This window comes from Pogona vitticeps, chromosome 1 (assembly GCF_051106095.1).
Source record: "Pogona vitticeps strain Pit_001003342236 chromosome 1, PviZW2.1, whole genome shotgun sequence".
NCBI lineage: Eukaryota > Metazoa > Chordata > Lepidosauria > Squamata > Agamidae > Pogona > Pogona vitticeps.
The window spans coordinates 291,750,902-291,774,249 of NC_135783.1; the positions used below are offsets into that span (position 1 = coordinate 291,750,902).

General features: G+C 41.6%; 1 protein-coding gene across 3 annotated transcripts in view; it reads right to left on the reverse strand.

Annotated features, from left to right (window-relative positions):
• AMBRA1 (autophagy and beclin 1 regulator 1) overlaps window positions 1-23,348 on the reverse strand; it is a 213,486-nt gene that overhangs the window by 67,076 nt on the left and 123,062 nt on the right. For all 3 annotated transcript variants that reach the window (XM_072986012.2, XM_072986011.2, XM_072986013.2), the window contains exon 12: window positions 198-308. In XM_072986012.2, the coding sequence (XP_072842113.1) occupies window positions 198-308 (111 nt within the window). The remainder of the gene's footprint in view (window positions 1-197; window positions 309-23,348) is intronic.

A 23,348-nucleotide genomic window follows, 5' to 3' on the forward strand; every position in this document is an offset into this window, starting at 1 on the left:
GGGCCATTCCTAGATTTTCAAAACAGAGAAATCAATCAAGGTCCTACTGGAAGCAAGAATACCAACATTCTACACACATGCAGAACATCATTCCAAGTATGACAAGATATTCTAGTAAAATCTGAAAGAACTGTGTTTCTTTCTGGCCAATTTGGCTTCAAAATTCAGGAGAGGTACCAGTTGTCTTTCCACCTTACCATTGCTTATTTCAGGTAAGTCAAATTTGGTAAAATCCCACCACTGAAGCCGGTAAGTAGTATTGGCAATATTGCTGGCCACAGCAGACTGTCCATCTCCAATCACAGCTCCTGAAATAAATAAATTAATAAATAAGTAAATGAAGATTATGATGTCATTATTTCAATTTCAAAGAAATAGCTAACGTTTTCCTGGTTTGTGTGTGTGTGTGTGTGTGTGTGTGTGTGTGTGTGTGTGTGTGTGTGTGTGTGTGTGTGTGTGTGTGTGTACGTACAGTTTTAATACCAATAATATTTCTACATTTAAATGGCTTTATATCTATCTATATCCCACATTTCTCCTTAAAAAGAACCCAAGGAACATAATTTTTCTCATGTTACTTTTAGTTGCTTTGTCTAGTTCTCTTTAGCTTCTGCACACTTTCTCATTATTATTTGTTGTGTTCATTGAGTGTTTAATCGAGGCTTCCTTGCCCCAAAATGTTCCCCAGTGCCCACTGCTATGAATATGGGAAATTTCTTAATATTTATACATCAGCACAGAATAGGCATGGGGTATTTGTATTCATATCCCTAGAGATAAACATATGCATAGCAGCACCACAGATGCCATGGAGGTCCATTTCCTTGCCCTAGAACCAGCTGGTCCACTCATTTTTCACAGAGCAATGCTTGACTCCACTGTTGTTGGCATAATGCAAATCACAGAAGGGGTTTGGCCGGCTCTTCCCCCTTTTTCCCCCTGCAGTCAACCACTCATCAGCTGAGCAGGGAGACTCCATGTCCCACTTCCATGCCACAGTGGTCAGCAGCGCAGGGAGGTGGGGAAGAGTCGGCCAAGCTCCTTCTGTGAGTGGTGATAGGAAAACAGCAACGGAGTTGAGTGCTGCACTGTGAATGGTGAGTGGACAGCTGATTCTGGGGAGAGGGAATGGGCCTCCAGGGCACCAGTGGTGCCGCTATTTGTATCTGTATCCCAAGAGATACAAATATGAACAGCCCATGTCTAGCACATAATTAAATAAATAAATAATTTTGCCTGTGTATTACATTTATATCCCCCCTCCTCTCTAATGAGCTCAAGGTATTTATTTATTTATTTATTTATTTATTTATTTATTTATTTATTTGTTTGTTTGTTTGTTTGTTTGTTTGTTTGTTTTATACGCCACCCATCTGGTCTTGCGACCACTCTAGGTGGGGTACATAGTTCTCTCCTCTGCACTTTATTTTTACAACAACCAGAAAATCCAGTAGTTTTTTTGCCCTCAAGGAGTTTACAGCCTAAACATGACAATGGATAATATAGAGACCTACAGCAAAGACAAATGAAGAACAGGAACAGTACAGACAAATGCATTTATTTTGAAAGCCAATTACTGCTGGGAATGAGATTAAGGAATTGAAGCTGAAAACCAGGACAGAAAGATTGGTGACACCAGGTTTATCTTAGATGCTGGAGATCCAGGATTTACCCAACCATTTACAAGGAACATGGCAAACTCAGGACAAGAATATATAGATACTGATCTGTTGATAAATAAAAACATTTCTGGTAATCATAATGTACTAAATGCCAGACAGCCAAATTGTCCACCTCCTCTCTGTTCTCTTTTTAGCCCCTACCAAACCCAAGCTAGAAATTCATTACTCCAAAATAAAGGGTGCCTCTGTGTATACTGCAGGGTGGACATGAATAGTTAGGTTACCTACCTGTAACCATGGTTCTTCTAGTGGACCTCTGTGAATTCACACAAATGGGTTTATCCTGCGCCTGCACAGGACGTTCGGAAGATACTAGAGCTTTCCAAAAAAGAGTCAATTAGTCACCCCCACAGGGTATGAACTCCTCCTCCTCAATCTTCCTTTCAGTTTCCCTAGTCCGCCATTACCGTATGGAGTAGATAGACAGAACGGTACCGTGACAGACAGAGGGGAGGAAGGGAGGGATGTGTGAATTCACAGAGGTCCACTAGAAGAACCATGGTTACAGGTAGGTAACCTAACTTTCTTTGTAGTGGCCTCTGTGAATGCACACAAATGGGTGATTAGCAAGCTGACTCACCGGATGAAGGACCATCATGGCAACAGAGATAACAGGATCGCCCTTCCAAATGCGGCATCATTCTTGGCTTTGACATTGAGGCAGTAGTGCCTGGCAAATGTCAGAGGGTTGGACCAAGTGGCTGCTTTGCAGATGTTGTGAAGTTGAATGCTGCGGTGTAGAGCAGTCAATGTAGAGACAACTGGGGTAGAATGAGCCTTAAGATGTTCTGGTACTGGCTTGCCTGCAAGCTGGTATGCCAATTGTATCGTTTGCACTATCCATCTTGATATTGTTTGTGGAGAGGCAGGTGCACCCTTTTTAATGCCATTCTGGCACAAAAAGAGATGTGGAGAATGTCTAAAGGTTTTGGTTCTGTGGAGGTAAAAGGCAATAGCTCTTCTCACATCCAGAGTATGGAACTTACTCTCAATCGGTGTGGATGGTGATAGAAATAGGGTCAGAAGTACGATGGGTTGGTTTCCGTGGAATTCCAACACCACCTTGGGCAGAAAGGACACATCTAGGTACAAGGTGACCTTCTCAGGGTGCATCTGAAGATAGGGAGAATCCAATCTGAGAGCAGCTAGCTCACTAGTTCTCCTGGTAGAAGTAACTGCCACGAGGAATGCCATCTTCAGAGAGAGTAACTTTTCATCACAGGTAGCCAGCTTCAAGAACGAGCTGCAGCGACCATTGAGACACAATTTTCTGTGATGGGGCGAACATTCTTCAAGCCCTTTAGGAATCTCTTGAGTGCAGGGTGGGAAAAAAGCGTAGCGGAGCTAGATCTGGGAGGTTAGTGAGCCACTATGGCTGCAATGTAGGCCTTAATGGTGGGCTGTGCCAGTCCAAGGTTAAGAGATATATGATAAAGGTAAGTAGAGTCGAGAGAGATGATGGGACTGGGGTAAGTCCCTTAGATGCAGTGAATTTGAAGAAGGATTTCCATTTGGTACCATACAGGTGAGAAGTGGACGGCTTCCTAGCCTGGTTTAAGACTGCACAGAATTCGGGGTTATCCTCCATGCCGTCAGATGTAGGGATCGGACATCAGGATGGAGGATTGCCTCATCGCTCTGGGAGAGGGGAGACAGTATCAGAGGTAAGTGGAACAGTTCTTGCGTTATCTCTCTCAGAAGGGTGAACCACGGTTTTCGCGACCACCATGGGGTGATGAGAATCACATCTGTCCGGTATTGGATGATCCTGGTTATCATCTTGAGCAACAATGGTATTGGAGGAAAGAGGTAAGTGACTTCCCTGGACCACGGTCCATGCCTGCTCGTGAGCAGTACCTGGGGCATTGGCATTGATATGGGAAGTGAAGAGGTCTATTGTCGGCTGACCCCATCTGCAGCAGATGTCCAGGAAGACAGTGTCGTTGAGGGACCATTTGTGCATTCTGGTGGGGAGCCTGCTTAGGCGGTCTTCCAAGTAGTTTTCCTCTGATGAAATACGTATTGCCTGAGTGGCAATGCAGTGCATACGACACCACTCCCAGAATTTAAAGTGAGGCGAAGAAGAGGAAGTGATTGAGTTCCTCCTTGTCTGTTTATGTAGTACATGACCGTGGTATTGTCGGTCACGAGCTGTACTGATTTGTCCACAATTCTGGGGAGGAAAGCCTGAAAGGCCTTTATGATGGCCAACATTTCTAGTTGGTTTATGTGGAGCGGTCTTTCGCCCTTCGACCATAATCCATGTATCTGAAGTTCCTGGCAGTGGGCTCCCCAGCTGGAGGGGCTGGCATCTGTCGTCACCTGAATTGACGGGGAGGCGGTCGTAACAGTCTGCCGAGCAACAAATTGTTGAGGCAGGACCACCACGCGAGTTGCCACCTGTGGCGGTACTAAGAGCTCTTTTAGCTGGGAGTCCATTATGGGATCTATTTGTGACAGGAACCAGGATTGAAGTGAATGGAGTTTGAGCCTGGCGTAGGGAACCACTGACGTTGTGGAAGCCGTAAGGCCTAGCAAGTGCTGAACGTTGAGAGCAGTGACGTACCAAGAGGTCGGAAAGGGAGTAGTGCCCGACGGATTTTCGCTACTCGGTCGGATGGTAGGAATGCTTTTGCCTGATGGGCGTTGAGTTACGCTCCTATATAACTCATGTGATGGTACTAGGTGGGATTTTTCTGAATTTATTTGTAGGCCTAATTCATGCAGGACCTGAAGAGTAGTTCTTGGGGCTGCGATGGCCTCCTGATAAGTCCTGGCAACAAGAAGCCAATCGTTGATGTACGGGAAGAGCTTTATCCCCTTGGTACGGAGATTAAGCCACAACAGGGGCCATGCATTTTGTAAACGTCCTGGGGGCTGTGGAGAGCCCAAAGGAGAGAGCGGCAAACTGGTGGTGTGCTGGAACCAAAATCGGAGGTATCTTTGATGGGACTGTTGAACTGAAATATGAAAATAAGTGTCCTTGAGATTGATGGTAGTGAACAAGTTTCCCTGTCATAGAAGAGGGAGAATGAACTCGAGTTAGCATACAGAATTTTTTGTAAAGAATACATTCATCGAGCTGTTGGAGGTCCATGATGGGCCTAATACCCCCATCTTTCTTAGGGACGGCAAAGTATCGAGAGAGAGAAAAACCCGTTAGAGTCAGCAGGTGGAACTATGACTATCGCCCCTTTCCTGAGGAGAGCTGAGATTTCCTCTTGTAAAGGTAAAGAGAATGGGGTGGGCTTGATGGAATTTGTCGGGGGGATGTGCGTGAATTCTATGGCGTATCCCCACTCAATGATACAGTGGGGTCTTGACTTGAGAACTTAATCCGTATTGGAAGGCGGTTCTCAAGTCAAAAAGTCTGTAAGTCAAGTCTCCATTGACCTACAGTGCATTGAAAACCGATTGATCCCGTAACAGGCCGTTTTTGTTCCATTTTGGGTTTTTTCTGGTCTGTAAGTCAAATCTCAGTCTGCAAGTCAAACCTAAATTTTGCAGCCAGAGAAGTCTGTAACTCAAAAAATCTGTAAGTCAAGCCGTCTGTAAGTCAAGGGTCCACTGTCAAAACCCATTTGTCTGATGTAATTCTCTTTCATTGGGGAAGGAACAGACGGAGTCTGGTGGAGATACCAGGGCAATTAAGAATAGGGCGTACCCTTGCGTTGGGATTTCCAAAAGGGCTGTCTGGAGCCCTGATATTGTTGCTGCTTAGGTTGCATCGTGGTGGATTGAAGCGGCTGGTAGGCACAGTCATTGTGTTGTTGCCTGCTGTACCAGTTGCTTGCTGGAGGAGTTGTTGGTAAAATGGTTTCTTGCATGAAGGTTTCTGATACCGGTAAGACTGGTATGGGATGTAGGACTTAGCAATCTTCCTCATTTTGTGGATATTCTCGATTATGTTGTCTGTTTTGGAATTGAACAGCCTCATTGTGTCAAAGGGAAGATCTTCGATCTTAGTCTTGGTATCCTCCAAGATGTTGGCCGCCCGGAGCCATGCATGTTGTCTAAGTGCTATTGAAGTAAGTAGAGATTTGGAGGCTGTATCAATGGTATGCTTTGCTGTCTGCCTTTGTTGTTTAGTGAGGGTATTGGCCTCTGCATAGGTATTGAGAACTTCGGTCTTCAATGGTTCCGAAAGGGTTTGAAGTGAGGGGAGAATTCTATCCCACAAATGCTTTTGGTAAGCGCCCATCGCAGCTTGGTGGTTTGAGATCCTAATAAGCAATGCCACCAGTGAGTAAAGCTTCTTATCAAAGGAGTCAATTTCTGCCTTCCTTACTAACCGGTGTGGTAGAAGATCTTCTGTGAGACTCGTATTGAGTAGCCTTGACCACGATGGAGTTGGGAATGGGGTGTTTCAATAGAAAATCCAAGTCCGAATCATGAGTTTTATAATGTTGTTCAATCTTTTGTGGGATTTGGAGAGTTGAAGGGGATCTATCCCAAGAGTCCTTAACCAAGGTAAGGAGTGCTGGTGTGAGGCTCAAACTAGGAGGAGGTGTTTTGTCCTGCTCCATATCATGAAAAACCAAGTCCAGTTCTTGTTGAGGAATTTATGCATCAAGTTTAAGTGTCTTCACCATGCACAAGATAAGTTGCACATATGACGTATAGTCCTCTAGATGGGACTGCGAATTATTGCCAGTGGCACCAGCAACAGGAGCTTCGGATTTGTCAGATGATCATGAGTTGGCACCTCGAGACAACTGAGAAGTTGACGGTGGTGGTCGTGGTACTGGGGGTGATAGGATAGGGTAAGCATCCGATTGAGTAGATACAGAGAAAGGTTCCATATCATGGTCATGAGGACTGGAGTACAGCATGGTAGCCTATACCGAGGAATAGCTCCTATGAAATTTAAGTCGTTTCGGTGGTGCAGATGGCGTCGGCATCATCGGTCTCTTTCAGGATGGCGCAGCTTGAGGAGTGGAGACATCCCCTTGGTACTGCAACAACATTTGTCGTGGAGGATCTACAGAAGGGTACCAGAGTGGTGGCGGGTAGTCCGACCCTCTGTATTGATCATGGTAGCCATAGTCCAGGTATGGATAGGGTTGGTACCGGTCAGGGTAAGGATGACCATAAGGAGGTATACCCTCTGGATGGTAATATTGCTCCTCAAGCCCGGAAGGCTGGTATGGAGAGGCATGTTTGCGTTTCTCCTTACTTCTCCTAGGAGTGCATGGAGCAGACTCCTGTTCTGACTCAGTCTCAGTATCTGCCTGCCCTGAAGAGCGAGGGCTGAAAGGGGCTATAGCCAGGCTGGACGGTGCAACAGCCCCAAATCGGCCCAAACTCAGAGACATGCTCAGGATATCATTACTTGTTGGGCTGGAGGTATAACACATTTCTCCCTGTCGGAAAGTCCAATATCATCCCTCGAAGAATCCTGCACCAGTATAGGAGGTATAGAAAGAGGTACGGTAGCTGGTTTGGCTAAGCCCTTTTGCCTCTTAGACTTTTCCTTGTCCTTTTTCTTATTTGCGCTGTAGCCTCCATAGCAGGGTTGAGAGATTTTTTGGTAGAGAAAAGATTTCAGTCATTGGAGCCGCAGCTTAATAGCTTGCTTGGAAAAATTCCTGCACGTAGTGCATGACTGGGTGAGATGGATTTCCCTCAAACAAAATAGACAAAGATCATGCCCGTCTGTAAGTGGAATTTGTCGAAGACAAATGGAGCATTTCTTGAAGCCCCAAGGGGCCATAAACAAAAAGGGGGGGAAACCGTTAAGGGAAGGGGGGAAACGACAGAATGGAATAATAAAAAGGGGAAAGCTGGAGGTTCTATCATTGGAAAAACAAGCAGAATAATAAAAAATAAAATAGAATATAGAAAAATGTTAAAAGGTAGATTTAGAAAGGCTATAATCGCTTTCCTTAGTGCTCTAGTTTCCTAACGTCCTACTTGAACAGCAGAAAAGAGGAAACTGAAAGGAAGGTTGAGGAGGCAGAGCTCATACCCTGCGCGCTTGGGGGGGGGGGACTGACTCTTTTTTCCAAGCTCTAGAATCTTCCGAACATAGTGCGCAGGCGAAGGATAAATGCATTTGTGTGCATTCACAGAGGGCACTACGAAGGAGCTCTGAGTTACCTTTTGCAGATGAAAAGAACAAGGGTGGAAAGGAGGGGGATAATTCTTCTAAAAAACTCCATGTACTCTTAAGTCCTTTCAAACTCAAGATATACAATTTAGCAAAACCAGAGGTTTCAAATTGCCCACACTACCACAGAGCTCTCCAGTGGCCAACTACAATCCATGATGCATGGCTAGGTCTACACTATTTTTCTGTAAATATTTCAAAGTGTTGATCAGCAACATTGCAGCTTTGGAGGAAAACAATTAGCAGTAGGGTCACAGTATAAGACTCTCTTCCTATTTGCAATATTTTCCTCTGCACAAGTGGAACCAAGGAGATAGAAGGCAAGGAGATAAATAATGCATATGTGGCAGATGGTCATAATTGACCTTAGTTGATTACATGAATTAACCACAAAAACTTCAGAAATCACTCTACAAGATAAGTTGAAATCTGACCAAACTCTGGTGGATTTTGGGGGAATGCCACTCTTTTTTCTGGACTTCAATTCCCAGAATTCTCCTGGAATTCCTCAGGCAGGATTTTGGGAGTCCCAGCCCAAAGATCCATACCTGCAAAGACCTTCATTTCACTCACATGAACAAGGTGGAGGCCTGCAAAGCTGTATGGCATTCTAGGCCTTGTCACCTGTTGAAATGCTTCCTGTCCTGGGAGACACCCTCTATATAACCTAAAAGACAGCAAAACTATCACACTTAGGAAGCACTGCAGGAAAAAATGAGGTCTAGAATACTATTCAAATGCTTTGTAAGTGTCACTAATCCAATGGGCCTACTCTGGTTGATATTACTGAATTTCAACGAGTGAGGGAGAATCTACTTGAGAATCAGAAATGAAAATTATTATCAGAAAGGGACAAAGCTTCATACAGTATTTTACACTGTTGTGGTGGATTGGCTATATTAAAGCTGTATACTCTTTAGGGTATTTTAGTATAACAACAACTATCAGAATTAAAATCATATAAAAACAATGATACAACAACAACAACAACAACAACAACAACAATCGTAATAGCAGCAGCAAAACATTCTGAAATGTACATTAGCATTTAGTAAGCTATGTTTCTTCTTTGATAAAAGGAAGTAGTTTTGTGACCATAGAAAGGGGCATAATATTCTACAACTAGAGCAGTTCAAATGAAAAGAAAATATAATCAAGACAAAATAACTCTCAAAGTATGCAATTTAAAAACTTATAGCATAGACTGGAGAGAATAGTTCCTGGCTATTATTACTAGCTATCTGAATTTCAAAACTGAGCTTCACTCAGGGTTAAGATTGCTCACTGTACTTCCCTTCCCATTACACTTGCAAACGTGTTCTCTCCAAGCAACAGTGCTGGATCAACTGATCAACCCATCCTATGAAGCCCTTTTGCTAAGAATATCAAGCAGATATTTCCCAACTACACACAGAGCAAAATCAAAATTTTCAGATGAAAAAAAATCAAGCATGAGTGCTAAATGCAAAAACCTGCCCCAGGGACAGTCTTCTTGTTGATGAGAACATACTAATGCTCAGAGTAGCTTTCAGATTCACATATCTAAAAGAAAAGAAAAAGGAAAGAGGTTCCTATGATTTACCTTTTGAAGTAAAAGCTTATTCTGTCATGGAGAGTGACCTCACCATAAGAAAAAGTAATAAGCAAAGCAGCCTCAAGTCATGTACCAGTATTATATTCAATTATTTCTGGAGTCTGCTGTTACTCATGTCAAAGCACTATATTAAGGGCATTGTCAACAAATGGTCACTTTGGGAGTGTGAATTTCATTTGCAAGTGTATCCTAGAAGGAATAAATCAGCAGGAGTAGATGGCATACAAACAGTGGTCTTTCAGGTTAAATAGGCAACATGTATTAAAATCTTATGTCAACAAATATGGAAAACAAAACAATGGCACACAAACTGGAAAGTGCAATATACATTCAATTCCAAACGAAGAAGCTACCTAAAACCACACAACTGTAAGACCACCACATTAATTTTCATGTACACAAAGTAACATTCAAGATTTTGCCATATCTGAAGGGACATATGCCAGACCTCAAAAATGGATCCAAAAAAGGAAGAGTAAAAGTATGCTGCTAGACAGCATGTTGCAAATGTATGCTGGCTCATGTACTTTGAACAAGAGACTACAATTAGCATAGAATATGAAGAAAAAGAATGGCTTGCAACTGGCAAAGATAGCAGACAATGGTGAAATTCGGCTTCCCTATCTGTTCAATCTATATGTAAAGCATACCATATGGAAAGGTGGATTAAAGCTGGATGAGATTCAGATACAGGAGCAGTGAAAATTGGTGATAGAAAAACATTAATGATCTAGGACAGTTGCCACCACGTTACTAGAACAAATCAGCAATGACTTGGAACAACTACTAAGTAAGGTTAAAGAAGGAAGCGCTGAAGCAATTTCTGAAGAAATAATCACGTTAGGCTGTACAAGACGAAAAAGCAAAGGTGAGAGAGGAAGAGAGAACAAGTGTCCTCTTCCTCAGACATAAGAGTCCTCACATAAGAGTGAGACTACAGTGGTGCCTCGCTTAACGATTGCTTCGTACAACGAAAAATTCACTTAACGATGGCTTTTTCAGAGCAATCTTGTGCTTCACTTAACGATTTTCCCTATGGGCGATTTTTGCTTAACGATTTTGGGACCATGCTTCGCTTAATGATGACAGTTTTAGGTCCCCTTGTTTCGCTTAACGTTTTTTTTTACAGCCCCGTTTTTGCTATTTTTAAAATATTCTAAAATGTTTAAAAAATGTTTAAAATGCTTGGAATCGTTAGTGCACCTAATAAAACCTTCGTTAACTTAATTTGGCTTTGTTCTGAGTCTTTTTGAATTTTTTGTGAATTTTTTCCCCCACTGAAATAGGCTTCAATGCATTTCAATGGGTTTCGCTTAAAGTTTTTTCCTATGGGGATTTTCGCTTAAGGATGGTAATCCGTTCCAATTGGAACGGATTATCCGGTTTTCAATGCATCTCTATGGGAAATGGTGTTTCGCTTAACGATGTTTTCACATAGCGATTTTTTTGGGGAACCAATTAAAATTGTTAAGCGAGGCACCACTGTATATGATTATCATATTCATACATGGACCCATGATCAATCAGGTAGGGATACAGATAATGGGACAAGTGACAGTGCTTTGTTAGTAACAGAATAGGCTCAGGCTGTGAATAATTTTCAGTTATCAGTCCACAAGGTAACAACAGCACAACTGATACAAGTGGAAAACTGGGAATCAATGTGAGATCTCACACTTGATAATGATTTGGGAACCCTTGATTGATATTCAGTCCTTTTAAGTGGGCCTCTTGCATCATATATACCAGTGGTCCCCAACTTTTTCCAAACCACAGACCGGTGGGGGTTGCAGTCTGTGCGCGGGGGGCAGGGCACGCTTACGGGCATGTGCTGGTGGATGGGCCATGCATGCGTGTGAGCATGCGTGAGGGAAGTGCGTGCGGGGGGAGATCTGTCTCTGCAGCCTGATCCTCCCAAGACCACAGCCCGGTACCGGGTCGCAGACTGGGGGTTGGGGATTTTGGGTATATATTTTAGCTGTTTCTCTTTTAAGTCTGGTTTTCCAGTGGTCCCCCACCCCACCCCCAAAATACTTTCAAGTCACTCAAAGAGTGTCCAGGTAGACTGAAAAGTTCTGAAACAGATTTTTGTGTGTTGCCCTTTCTGATATCAGATTTATGTCCATTAATTCTTCTACACTGAGCCTGTCCTATATGTTCTACATAGAGCTCAAAAGACCACTGTTGGCAAAGGATGTTTACTTGTTCCTCTGCTAAGGCTGGATAGTTCAATGGTGTCAATTATAGAATTTTAAGAAAAAATATATGGCAGAAGAATAAGAAACTTAAATGGGGAAGATTTTATAACATGAAAAAATGTAAAAGACACATAATTGACATTCAAAATGAATTGTACTGTCCAAATATGGTGTTAGGGAATTACATCACCTAGCATATCGTACTCCAAAGGAGGGGGCTACTACAGCACCCAGCTAACCTAGCTGTTCGCTACCCCAGCTTATCGCTTAAACAGCAGATTGTTACATTTGGGCATCACTTATCCATGGGAAAGCTAAAATCCCACATCAGAATGTTTTGGCTAAGTGTAACATTAAAAGGTACAGTGGTGCCTTGCTTAGCGACGTTAATCCGTGCAGCAAAAATCGCTAAGCTATTTCGTCGCTAAGCAATTTTTAAAAGCCCATAGAAACGCACTGAAACCCCTTCAATGCGTTCCTATGGGCTCCAAAACTAACCTTAAGTGAAAATCCTCCATTGCGGCGGCCATTTTCGGTGCCTCTAAAGTGGGGACACACAGCGGGCGGCCATTTTGGAACCCATTTTGGAGCCCCCATTTTCGCACAGCTGATCGGCGGGACTTTGCGATAATTGCGGGGAAGCAACCGGGGCAACGCGAGGTGGGTGCGTTTTGGCCGGGCTTAAGGTTGCTGCAGGTGCAGAGGGGCGGCTAAGGCTCCATCAGCAGCCAAGCCGGGAAGAAGCTGGCCGGGGGTGGCTCTCCTTTTCCAGCAGAGGTGCAGAGTCCTGAGTTCGGAGTGTGTGTTTATGTCTGTGCAGGGCGTGTGTGTGTGCGTGTGAGCTTTGGGGAAGGGGGAGCCCCGAAGGCAGAGGAGAGAAAGCAAGCAAGCCCGGCTGGCTGCTTGGGTTGCATTGCTGGCCGGCGTCTTGCGCCGGCGGTGGGTGGGAGACGAAGGCAGTGTGAGTGAGTGAGTGGGTGTGAAGGCGAGAGGTGAAGATGTGACTGCAGGAGGTTTCCTCCCCCCCTTGTTCCCCGGTTCCTCCAGGAGCCCGGACCTCAGCTGCCCTGAGGTCCGGGCTGGCGTGCCTGGGGGGGGGAAGGCAAGGCGGGCGGCGTTATATAGCGAGCGGGTGCTGATCTTTCTCAGCCAGGGTGGCGGCGGCGGTGCCTCAGTCTCCCTGCCGAGGCTGGAGCTGTGAGGGGTGGGGAGAAGAGAGAGAGAGAGAGAGAGAGAGAGAGAGAGAGAGAGAGAGAGAGAGAGACGAAGCACAGCTGGTTGGCGGGGCTTTGTGATGATTGCGGGGAAGCGAACATCGCAAAGCCCCGCCAATCAGCTGTGCGAAAATGGGGCTTTGCGATGATCACTTCCCTGTGATCATCGCAAAGCGAATTTTCCCCATAAGGGCCATCGCTTTTGCGATCGCTTTTGCGATCGCAAAAACAGTGTCGCAAAGCTATTTCTTCGCTATGCGGAGCGATCGCTATGCGAGGCACCACTGTACAGTATATAAACAAGAGATTTCTACCATATTTATGAACACCTCAAAGGATAGAGAAGCCTTGTTTTTGAAAACAAGGAGAAATCTCTGCTTGGATTGGTGTCAGAACTATGTGATGTGATGTTATTTATTTACTATACCTTAATGTTCATGCCACACTCTATTTTGTTTTGTAAATAATATGTATTGCAATAAAAAATTTAAGTGACTTGTATGGGAGTTTATATACTTTACTCTTTTACTAGCAATAGCTCTTTATTAGGAAACTAGTCCTAATATTGTATCATTTGAATTACTAAACTTGATTTTTATGCTATTTGAACAAAAGATTATACTTTTAGTAAAATCTACATTATATGCTACCTGCATATAAAATAAAAACTAAAAAGTTTTTGCATTAGAGGGCTGTGACTTTTCAATATTCAGTCATGTAATTTTTTTATATATTCCAAGTACATCTTGCATTCTGGCTCTTATTTACACAATTGCTTGCTTGTTAAATAACTTTTAAAAGAAGAAAAGAATTCATTTTTGAACTTTTAAGAAACATGTTTAAGGATATCCAGAAAGGAAGAAGTAAATGAATAAACCAAGGAACAAAATTCCTTGTCAGATATGCATCAAAACATAAATCCGTAAATCTGTCATAGGAAATCTGAAAATCAAGAGCCCTGTGAAGGCACTGATATATTCCTATGTGGAATATGACAAAGGTTCATGCAACTGGTTGTAGAGCCAGAGGTTGGGAGTTCAATTCCCCACTGCGCTTTCTTGACAAGGGCTGGACTTGATGATCCATAGGGCCCTTTCTAGCTCTGCAAGTATAAGACAACTATGATTAACACGATCTATGCCATCCTTTGCCATCAATGCCCTTCTGAGATCTACAATGGACAAATAGAACAATCTCTATTCCAAACAGAAGAACTGAATAATGATTATAGTTCAAAACTAAGGCAGAAACCATGATTAAAGAAAAATTACATAATTTTTAACATTGATAATGAAGATATGTAGAAAGATTCTTTTACACCTAAGTTCAGATCAGATCAAGTTTAATATGGTCATAGACCAATATCCAAACGTACAAGTAAATGTAAAAAAAAACAGTAAAATTCCTATATAAAAACTTATACAAAGTTTAAAAACTTTGTGTTCAGTCATCAATCAAAATGGAAACTGCAGCTAGAAATCAAAGTACATTTGATACTTAAAGGGGAACTCTTGAAGAACTTTTAAGGATGCAATTTGACAGCACATAACAACAATATTAAGGAATTAGAAAGATCCCTAAGTAGAATGATGTGTTCCCTGAAGCCAAGGAAAAGGTCATTGATACAATGATATTATTGTTTATACTGTATGGGTGTGCAAGCATAGCAGTGAAGAAAGCTGACAGAACAAAAATCAATTCACCAAATGTGGTGTTTGAGTAAAGTTTTATGGATACCATGGACTGCAGGAAAGAAGAATATATGGGTTCTAAGTCAAAGCATGAACTCTTACTAGAACTAAAATGACTCAACTAAGACCATCATATTTTGGGTGCATCACGAGGAGGCAAGACTAACTGGGGGTGGAGGGACGTAATACCAGAAAAAGTGAAAAGCATTAGAGAAAGAGGAAGATTTACCATGAAACAGTTTTGACTCAATAAAAAAAGCTCTTAATGATAAGGCTTATCATTAGGTCATTAATTCAGTTGTTATGTTCCACCAAGTCACATCCAACATATGATAGGGGGTTTTGAGGTATGTGAAATATTTAAGAAGTGGGTATGTGTGCCACTCCAATGAATTTCCATGGCCAAGTACCAACGTCTATCCCCTACACTGTACCACACAGCAACATTAATTCACAGGGTCACTATAAGGAAGAAGCATCTTTAAGGTACCTGACACATAACAAGTGTTCCTACAGTATTTTTAAAAACACAACCCCTCCAAAGGTCATTTTGTTTTTTCTGATGAAAACATCAAACGTATCTGCAGGGAAACATTTGCCCTTCCCATTTTCTGTACTTCATTTTTTTCTTCTTTCTTGCCAATTATTATTTCCTCTACTGACTATCATTACATTGTCTTACACTATGGAGTACAGGATCTCATTCACTCACTTCCTGTCCACTCCTTTGCTGAAGCCAACTCTAGACAAGAGCTCTACCAGGTAATACTACAAAGAAACTGAGAAAAATAAAAATAATAGCTGAAGGACATGAGTCACCTGTACATTGAGATTTCAGTTTAAAATAGCTTGGGCTATAGTTTACCATCTGCAAATCACCCCAGCCAAAAAGAGTATTTATTCAATCATCCAAACACACCAATGTCACTTGTAGTAATTAGATAGCTGATTAATATCATCTTTTAAATAACATTCAGTTAGATTTAGCAAAATGTAATTTAGTTTCTTTCGTTTCTATTGAACCCAACATCTTTTATATATAATTGAACCTAAAAGCATATTGGGAAAATATATTTAGTGACACCATAAGGCACCAGATCTACATAGAACTACCGTATTTTTACGTGTATACGACTATAGTTTTTGCTAAAATCTTTAGACTAAAAAATGAGGGTTGTCTTATACATGGAAGTAAGTTGAGGAGAAAAAACAAGTGGAGGGGAAAGCAGGGATCAAAGTGATCGTGCAGGGCTTTGATCCCTGCTTTCCTCTCCACTTGCTAAGCCTTAGCAAAAGGAAAGCAGGGATTAAAGTGCTGCAGGATCGCTTTGGTTCCTGCTTTCCCCTCTGCTTGCTAAATCCCACGGGGCTTAACAAAAGGAGGGAGGAAGAATCAAAGCAATCCCGTGGCTGTATAAGGGGGAAAGGGATCAAAATGGAATTGCTTTGATCCCTTTCCCTCTCCTTTTGTTAAGCCATGCCAGGCTTAAAGCAGGGATCAAAGCCATCTTGCAGCCTTTGATACTTTTTACCCTACATTTGCTAAGCCCCACCTAGATTTCTTAATATGGGGTTAGAAAAGGGGGGGGGGAATCTTGTACATGGGGTTGTCTTATACATAGAAAAATATGGTAAATAAATCCAGATACCACAAAGCTATGCAGAACTCTTTCAACTAGCAAAAGAGTTATTCCAAATTGTATCTACATTATAATATGTGTCATCAAGTTGGAACTGATTATAGTAATTCTAATAGAGCTTTCAAAGTAAGTGAAATACCAATTTCAACCCTTTCTTCGTTTGAGCTTCCACAGCTGACTAGGGATTTGAATCCAGATCTCCTAGACCCTAGTCCATCACTCCATCCACCACACCACACTGGGTAGCTACAAACATACAACTGTTAAATTCCAACTAAAGGGGGGAGGAGCTTCGTCGTGGTGAAGCTAGCAGCTCTTGGGAATAGCTCCCAGGAGAAGCTAGAACCGATTCGGCTTGGGATCCCCCCTAGAAATGGGGGAATCAAAGGGGAGGTCAGGAGAGATATTTCTGTAGCAGTTGTGTGAGCCGCAGAAGTTAGAAGATTGGGCAGCAACTCGATTTTTCTTTCTTCTGGAAATTCACATGAGCACAGACCGAAGACGGGCGCCATTTTTGGCAACCAGCCACAACAGCTCCAGAGCCGAGAATAAGAGAACAAGAAGCATGGCGAAAATATATAACAAAAAGTAAGTGGAAGCCCTTGTTCTATGAAAAAAACCATTAAAATGAAGAACAAGCGATTGTGAAAATTTACAACCGAAAAGAGATAAGGAGCGGCGTATTCAACATGTCAGCTTGTGCTCAAGCTGATTCAAGGTCAAATTGATTTAAGGGAGCAGCAAGACAGGAATAGCTCGTGTTTTATAAACTCCCGGAGAATGAACACTGGGCAGGTTTTGAGAGAATAAAACTTTTTGTAAGCTGTTCACTTTGGACCTTTTCTCCATCTGGACATATATTTCTCCATCTGGACATATATTCTTAGACTGTGTGAGCCCCTGATCTTTGTGGATAATACATCTTACGGGACTTTGACTGGGAAACTGAGTTGGCCCCCCTGTTTGGGGGAGGAGAGGTAAGCCTTTGGAAGTAAAAGAAAAGGGAAGGAACACACTCTGAGCTGTGACCTGAGAGCTGTATGGTTTGAACTGAACTGAGGACTAACACTCTGATAATACAGATAATACAGCCCTATGGGGTGAAGGTAATAAATAAACTTTGAGAAGAGAGGGGAAACAGAGCCGGTCTGGAGGTTGGTGACGAAAGGATTGGAAGTGGCCTATAAAATCTGGACAAGGATCGGTCTTGGATTGCATAAACACCTGAGAGATTTATGTTTTAACCTTATTTCTTGCCGGAGTTTGCCTGCTATTTTCTGTTAATACTGTAATAGTTGTAATGTAATGTATTGGATTGGGGATTGATTTATACATTGTGTGTGTTTGGGCAAGGGGGAGAGGGAGTTCCGAGTGAGGGATGGAATAATAGATAAAGATCAGATATACTGGAAAAATGGAACCCCTCCCTGAAAGAACTGGAGATCAATGGTTAGAGTGGAAGGTTTCCTTTCAGATGACAATGTTGAAAGGATTTAAACAGATAAGTCACCATCTTGATCAGATGCAAGATTTAATTAAAGATTTTAAGGAAGAGAAAACAGCAGAGGTTAAATCACAGTTAAAAGAAATCCCAGAACCATGCGTTTTGAAGATAATGCCAGACAATATAGAGGGGATGATGTGTCACCAAATGAGAGATGTGGCTATAGCAGTTAGGAAAACTGAGGGTAAAAATCGAACTATTGCTTTAAGTGTTGTTCCTCCTTTCAAAACACGGAAGAAAACAGAGTCACAGAGACAAAAGAAACACATGGAGAAAAAGGGAGAAGTGAACGGAATCTATACTATGGGAGGTCCGTCCAGTGTATTTTTAAGACAAAAGGAGGGTGAAAGAGGAGATTTATTTTACAATTGGTCTTGGTGTCCTGATGGTGTTGGAATAACTTAGATTTAAGCTATGTTATAATTGTAAGCTGCAAGCTAAGGGGGTAAATAAATAGACAAATAGTTAAAAAGAAGCAGAAGAAAAATTAGAAAGATGAACTTTTATTGGAATTTGAATAGATTATATGCCTATATACTTAATATGAAAGGATTGAATGATATTTGATGTTCTCTTATACTCAAACCCTTTTTCCACCCCTTCCATTGACCTTTACCGTTTTGTATCCCTTCCCTATTTCCAATAGTTTTGAAAATAATAATAATAATTTTAAAAAACATTCCAACTAAAGGGAATTATGATATTCTTGGGTCTCTCGCCTCCAAAAGCAGTAAGATAGCCACTCCCTATGATATAGGAATGTCTGGAGAGGTATACACATATCAGCTAAAGATTGGTCATGCAGCATCACTTTGTTTAGGAACTGGGTGTTGGAGCGCGCTGAAGCCTCTATTATTTCAGGCCTTCAGGAGGTGCTCACTCTTCTTCTTTAGTTGCTGCCACCAATACCAATTCAGTACCAATTAGTTACTGAGACATGTGTTGCTTTGAAACTTAAACTTGTTTATTTGATCAGTAATATATAATAAGTAAATCACAAGTTGCTAATCAATTTCTCTCACTCACTGAACTCAGTGACACACAGAACCCTACTCTCACTGACTTTCTTGCTCACTCTCTCACAGACTCACAGATCTCTCAAAACTCTCCCCTCATACTCCATACACACCCCTTTATATCACAGCACCTCCCCCTTTAGCACCACCTTCCGTTCCCTCGTTGGCTCCTTTTCCACTGCTCAGCTCTGACAGACAGGAGAGGGCAGGGCTGAACGCTACACCGGGTCCAGCAATCAGTTGACAGGCTGTTTCTGAAATCTCCAAAACTTCCATTGTCTGGCAGACTCAAAGTACCTGCTTTCATCAAAGATGATGAAAGGATTTGCTCAATGGCCTGGTGTTTACCACTGCTATGTAGAGGAAATAACAACCTTTCTCAGATTATTTAGATTCCAAAACACTGATGTGCAAGCTGAAGGGCAATTGAAATGCACTGAATGTAGGTTTGATTGGCAACTTTCCTGCGTCTGTCTATCACTGGATAATAGAACACTGGGTGACGAGAGAAATGAAGATGAATTATTTCTGCAATACGGCCCCATTCAAAACCTACAACCAATAAACAGAAAAGTCAGGAGGATAAATGAGCTATTCATTAAAAAAAAGAGTCCAGCCCTCATCCCCATTACTGAATGTGATCATATTATTTATATACCCAATATTATTCAGAGGACCTATGCTTTCTGAGACATATTGAGGAATTTTAATCAGGAATTTATGTTAAACCACAGGTACACTGGTCTAAACCTGAATCAGCCCAGATGGTGTTTCTCTGGAGAATGAAATAAGCATGAAAATAACACAAACAGGGTATGCCACATGCAAGATTCATTTGAGACAGGTAAGGTGCCCTCTCAACCCAACTACGGTTGCACACATGCAATATCAAATTACAGCATAGTTTACTTAACAATGTTCAGTCTCATACACTCTCTTCTCATGCAGTATGACTAAGAGGACAAGATATGAAACATTCATTTTCATGTTCAGTTACCTCATCTTTTACCTCATAACAAACCCTATAGTATTAACTATAGCCTACTGAAACAAGCAAATTAAAATCCATGGTATATGCTGTTGCCTTGATTTGATACATCAATGAAGACTAATTTTGATCTGCCTATTGTTGAACAGCTTCCAATCTCTTTTCAGACACAACAGAGAAGGAGAGGGAAGCGAATGAATGTTGGATTTATTCACATAACACTAAATTATAATTTACTTTCAGTTTACTGTCCAAATACAGCCACTTACATAGACACATGCATACTGCTTACAAGAAATCTAATCTAAGAACTAACAAAATATGGAGAATTTAGAAGACCTCATGCTTTGTTTTGTTGTTCCAACAAGCATTGGTAACAAAATTTTCCACCAGGAGATTAATCAAATGTATACAACTTTTATTTTAAACATACCAATGCAATAATAGTATTACTCAAACAATAGTCACTTTCACTGGCCTTAGACAAAACTCAATTGAATTTGTTTCATAACGTGAGCTTAATTATCATTTGGGTATCATTTCAAGATTCAATTCCATATTAAGAACACAATGTGTAATGCTTATTTGTATAACTGAATTTTGCACTACAATGTTTTCTTTGAATTATTTCAGATATGGCCTCTGGTTAAAACAAACACATATGGATTTGAGTCTGAGACTGTGAATGGCAGATCTGGGTGGATTCTGAATGTTGAGAAAATGCAATTTACAAGAAGTGAAATAATTCTATCTTCCTGCTTCCTCTATTACCACATGGATTACAGAAAACTCAGAAACCCTCCTGTGGAGACAGAGAAATCAGCTCCTGCATCTTCTGTACCTCACAAAAAGGTGAGATAAAGGGTTTGCCTTCAGACAATACAGAGAGCAGCACAGGAAAAACATACAAACAATTTATTTTATTTTTTGGTTCAGTTCTTATCCCGTCTCATAGTGCCACCCAACAGCTTTCATGCTGAAAGTGGTCCTGGTCACTTTGCAGGCAGGGGCCATCCACAGCGAGCATCATGGGGTAACAGGATCCAGAAGCAAACCACTCCTGAGGCAAAATAGTTTCTCATCCCTGGTCAAAAACTACTCCAGTTCTTTTAAACTGGTAGAAATAAGAACGAGCAGCAATTAAAAGTTCACCCTCCATCCTGAAATTATACAGACAAGTATGTGTAGCATAATATGGGGGCCTTCCTGCAGTATGCCTGAAAGAAAAAGAAGATATGAAGATTTTTGTCCTGATATCCTAGGACTACAAGAGTGTTTTTTTCAACTGAATTGTCACTTTACCTTGGATCAAAAGGCCTGAGAAAAAGAGCCAAAGCTGCCATTTCAAAAGGCTGACAGTTATCAAACCCATACTGAAAAGAGAAACCTGAGGAAAGGATTAGGGAATAGGAATAGAAACTGAACTTTTGCCCATGTAGCAAATAGTATACACACTTCCAAATTCTCAGAATATAGTATGCTTTAGAAAATGTAAGACTAAGGAACACTCTTTGGTGAACGGAACATCCAAACAAGAAAACTACCAGAATTTCAAATGATTACGTCTGTACTTTGTTGCACTATTTGTTCTTCTAATATGAAACAGAAGACTTCTTTCACAAGCATGCTCTTTATTGGAATGTTTCTAGGTTACAGAAGTTGCCAGGGAACTGAATAATAGTTTTGGGTCTTCCTGATGAGAAGGATAGATACTCTATTTCTATAACTGCTAGGGCATGGACTTTTATTAATATGAAGACACTTCTGTTTCTATTTGGCGATGATCTGTGATGGGAAATACTGAATGCAGCTGATTAATTTGAGTAGCATAACTGGTATTTCATGAGCAAATGTAGACTCTGACACTGAAGCACATCTGTAGAGTGCCCCACTGTTTCTTTGTTTTATCAGCATTTTGTTCCATTAATTGTTAGCTCTTAGTTTACTCTAAACAATGCATTTGGCAGTAATTGAATATGATACTGCCTTCACCTCAATCTTTTAATTTTTTGATATATTAGAAAAAATTCCGATGTTGGGAACTGGCTGCTTTCTAGTCATGGATATGATACTCTTATCTTTCCTGGCAAATGGGATAACATTATTTTAATTTATCTCCACATAAAACACATGTTCTGTTGTCATCACATACCTGTATAAACGTTCACCAGAGATTTCTCCCCTTGCTGCTAAAACTGTTGTTTTTGTTAGAAACAGCACTAGCCCAGATCCACCACTGCCAAATATCTGAATTTTGTCATGCCAGATACCTTTTAAAGTATGCTTATGCTTTTCTTACCATATTTTCACATGGATCTTTCTATAAGCACCAAGCAACCAAAAGTCATCTTCAGCTCAAGTGGTATAGACTTGGTCTCTTCTGTAAACTGGAAGAAAACTACCAATCTTTCTTACATTTATAGCCTGACTTTTCACTACAAAATAGTGGCCAACGCTTCCTGGAGTTTTGCTGTTACTATGGTCTCTGTGTCAACAACACATTATTTAATACGAAGCTTCAACACAGAGTTTCCTGGAGACATCCAAGAGCCAAGCATTGGCATCAGCTTGATTTGATCCTCACTAGACGTTCTAGCCTTCCTAGTATTACGATCACATGCAGTTACCAGAGTGCTGATTGCGATACCGATCACTCCCTGGTGTGTAATAGATAAAACTGTGAACAAAGAGATTGTATCACATGAAAAAGGAAGGAAGACCATGTATTGACATCAGCAGGACTCAGAATCCAAGAAAAGTGGAGGAATTTGCCCAAGCGCTTGAGGAAACCTTTCCAGGCCTGGCTGATGAAAATGCACCTGAATGATGGGAACATTTCAAGAACGCTGTGTATAACACTGTCTTGTCCACATCTGGCAAGAAGACCAAAAAGATGGCAGACTGGTTCTAAGCCCATTCGGAGGAGTTGATGCCAGCCATCGAGGACAAGAGGAGAACTCTAGCAGCATACAAAGCATGCCCTAGCTAGAGCAACTTGCATGCTCTTCAAGATGTTCGTAGCCAAGTCCAACAGCCTGCCAGGACATGTTCCAACAATTATTGGCTTCGGCTCTGCTCTCAGATACAGACAGCAGCAGATACAAGTAACATCAAAGGAATGTATGCCAGCAACAAGCAGGCTTTAGGTTCAATACAGAAGCAATCTGCTCCCTTGAAGTCTCCTACAGGCGTGATCATCCAGGACCAAGCACAGCAGATGGACCACTGGGTGCAGCACTACTCTGAGCTATATTCCAGAGAGAATGCAGTAACCGAAGAAGCATTAAATAACATTGAGTGCCTACCTATCTTGGAATGATGTATTCTGAATATAAGTTGAATAAGCAGGGAGACAATATACAGCTTTGTCGTACTCCTTTGCCATTTTGAACCAGTCAGTTGTTCCATATCCAGTTCTAACTGTTGCTTCCTGTCCCACATATAGATTTCTCTGGAGGTAGATAAGGTGGTCAGGCACTCCCATTTCTTTAAGGACATGCCATAGTTGGCTGTGGTTCACACAGTCAAAGGCTTTTGCATAGTTAATGAAGCAGAAGTAGATGTTTTTCTGGAATTCTCTGGCTTTCTTTATAATCCAGCGCATGTTAGCAATTTGGTCTCTGGTTCCTCTGCCTCTTCGAAATCCAGCTTATACTTCTGGGAATTTTCGGTCCACATACTGCTGAAGCCTACCTTGTAGGATTTTGAGCAT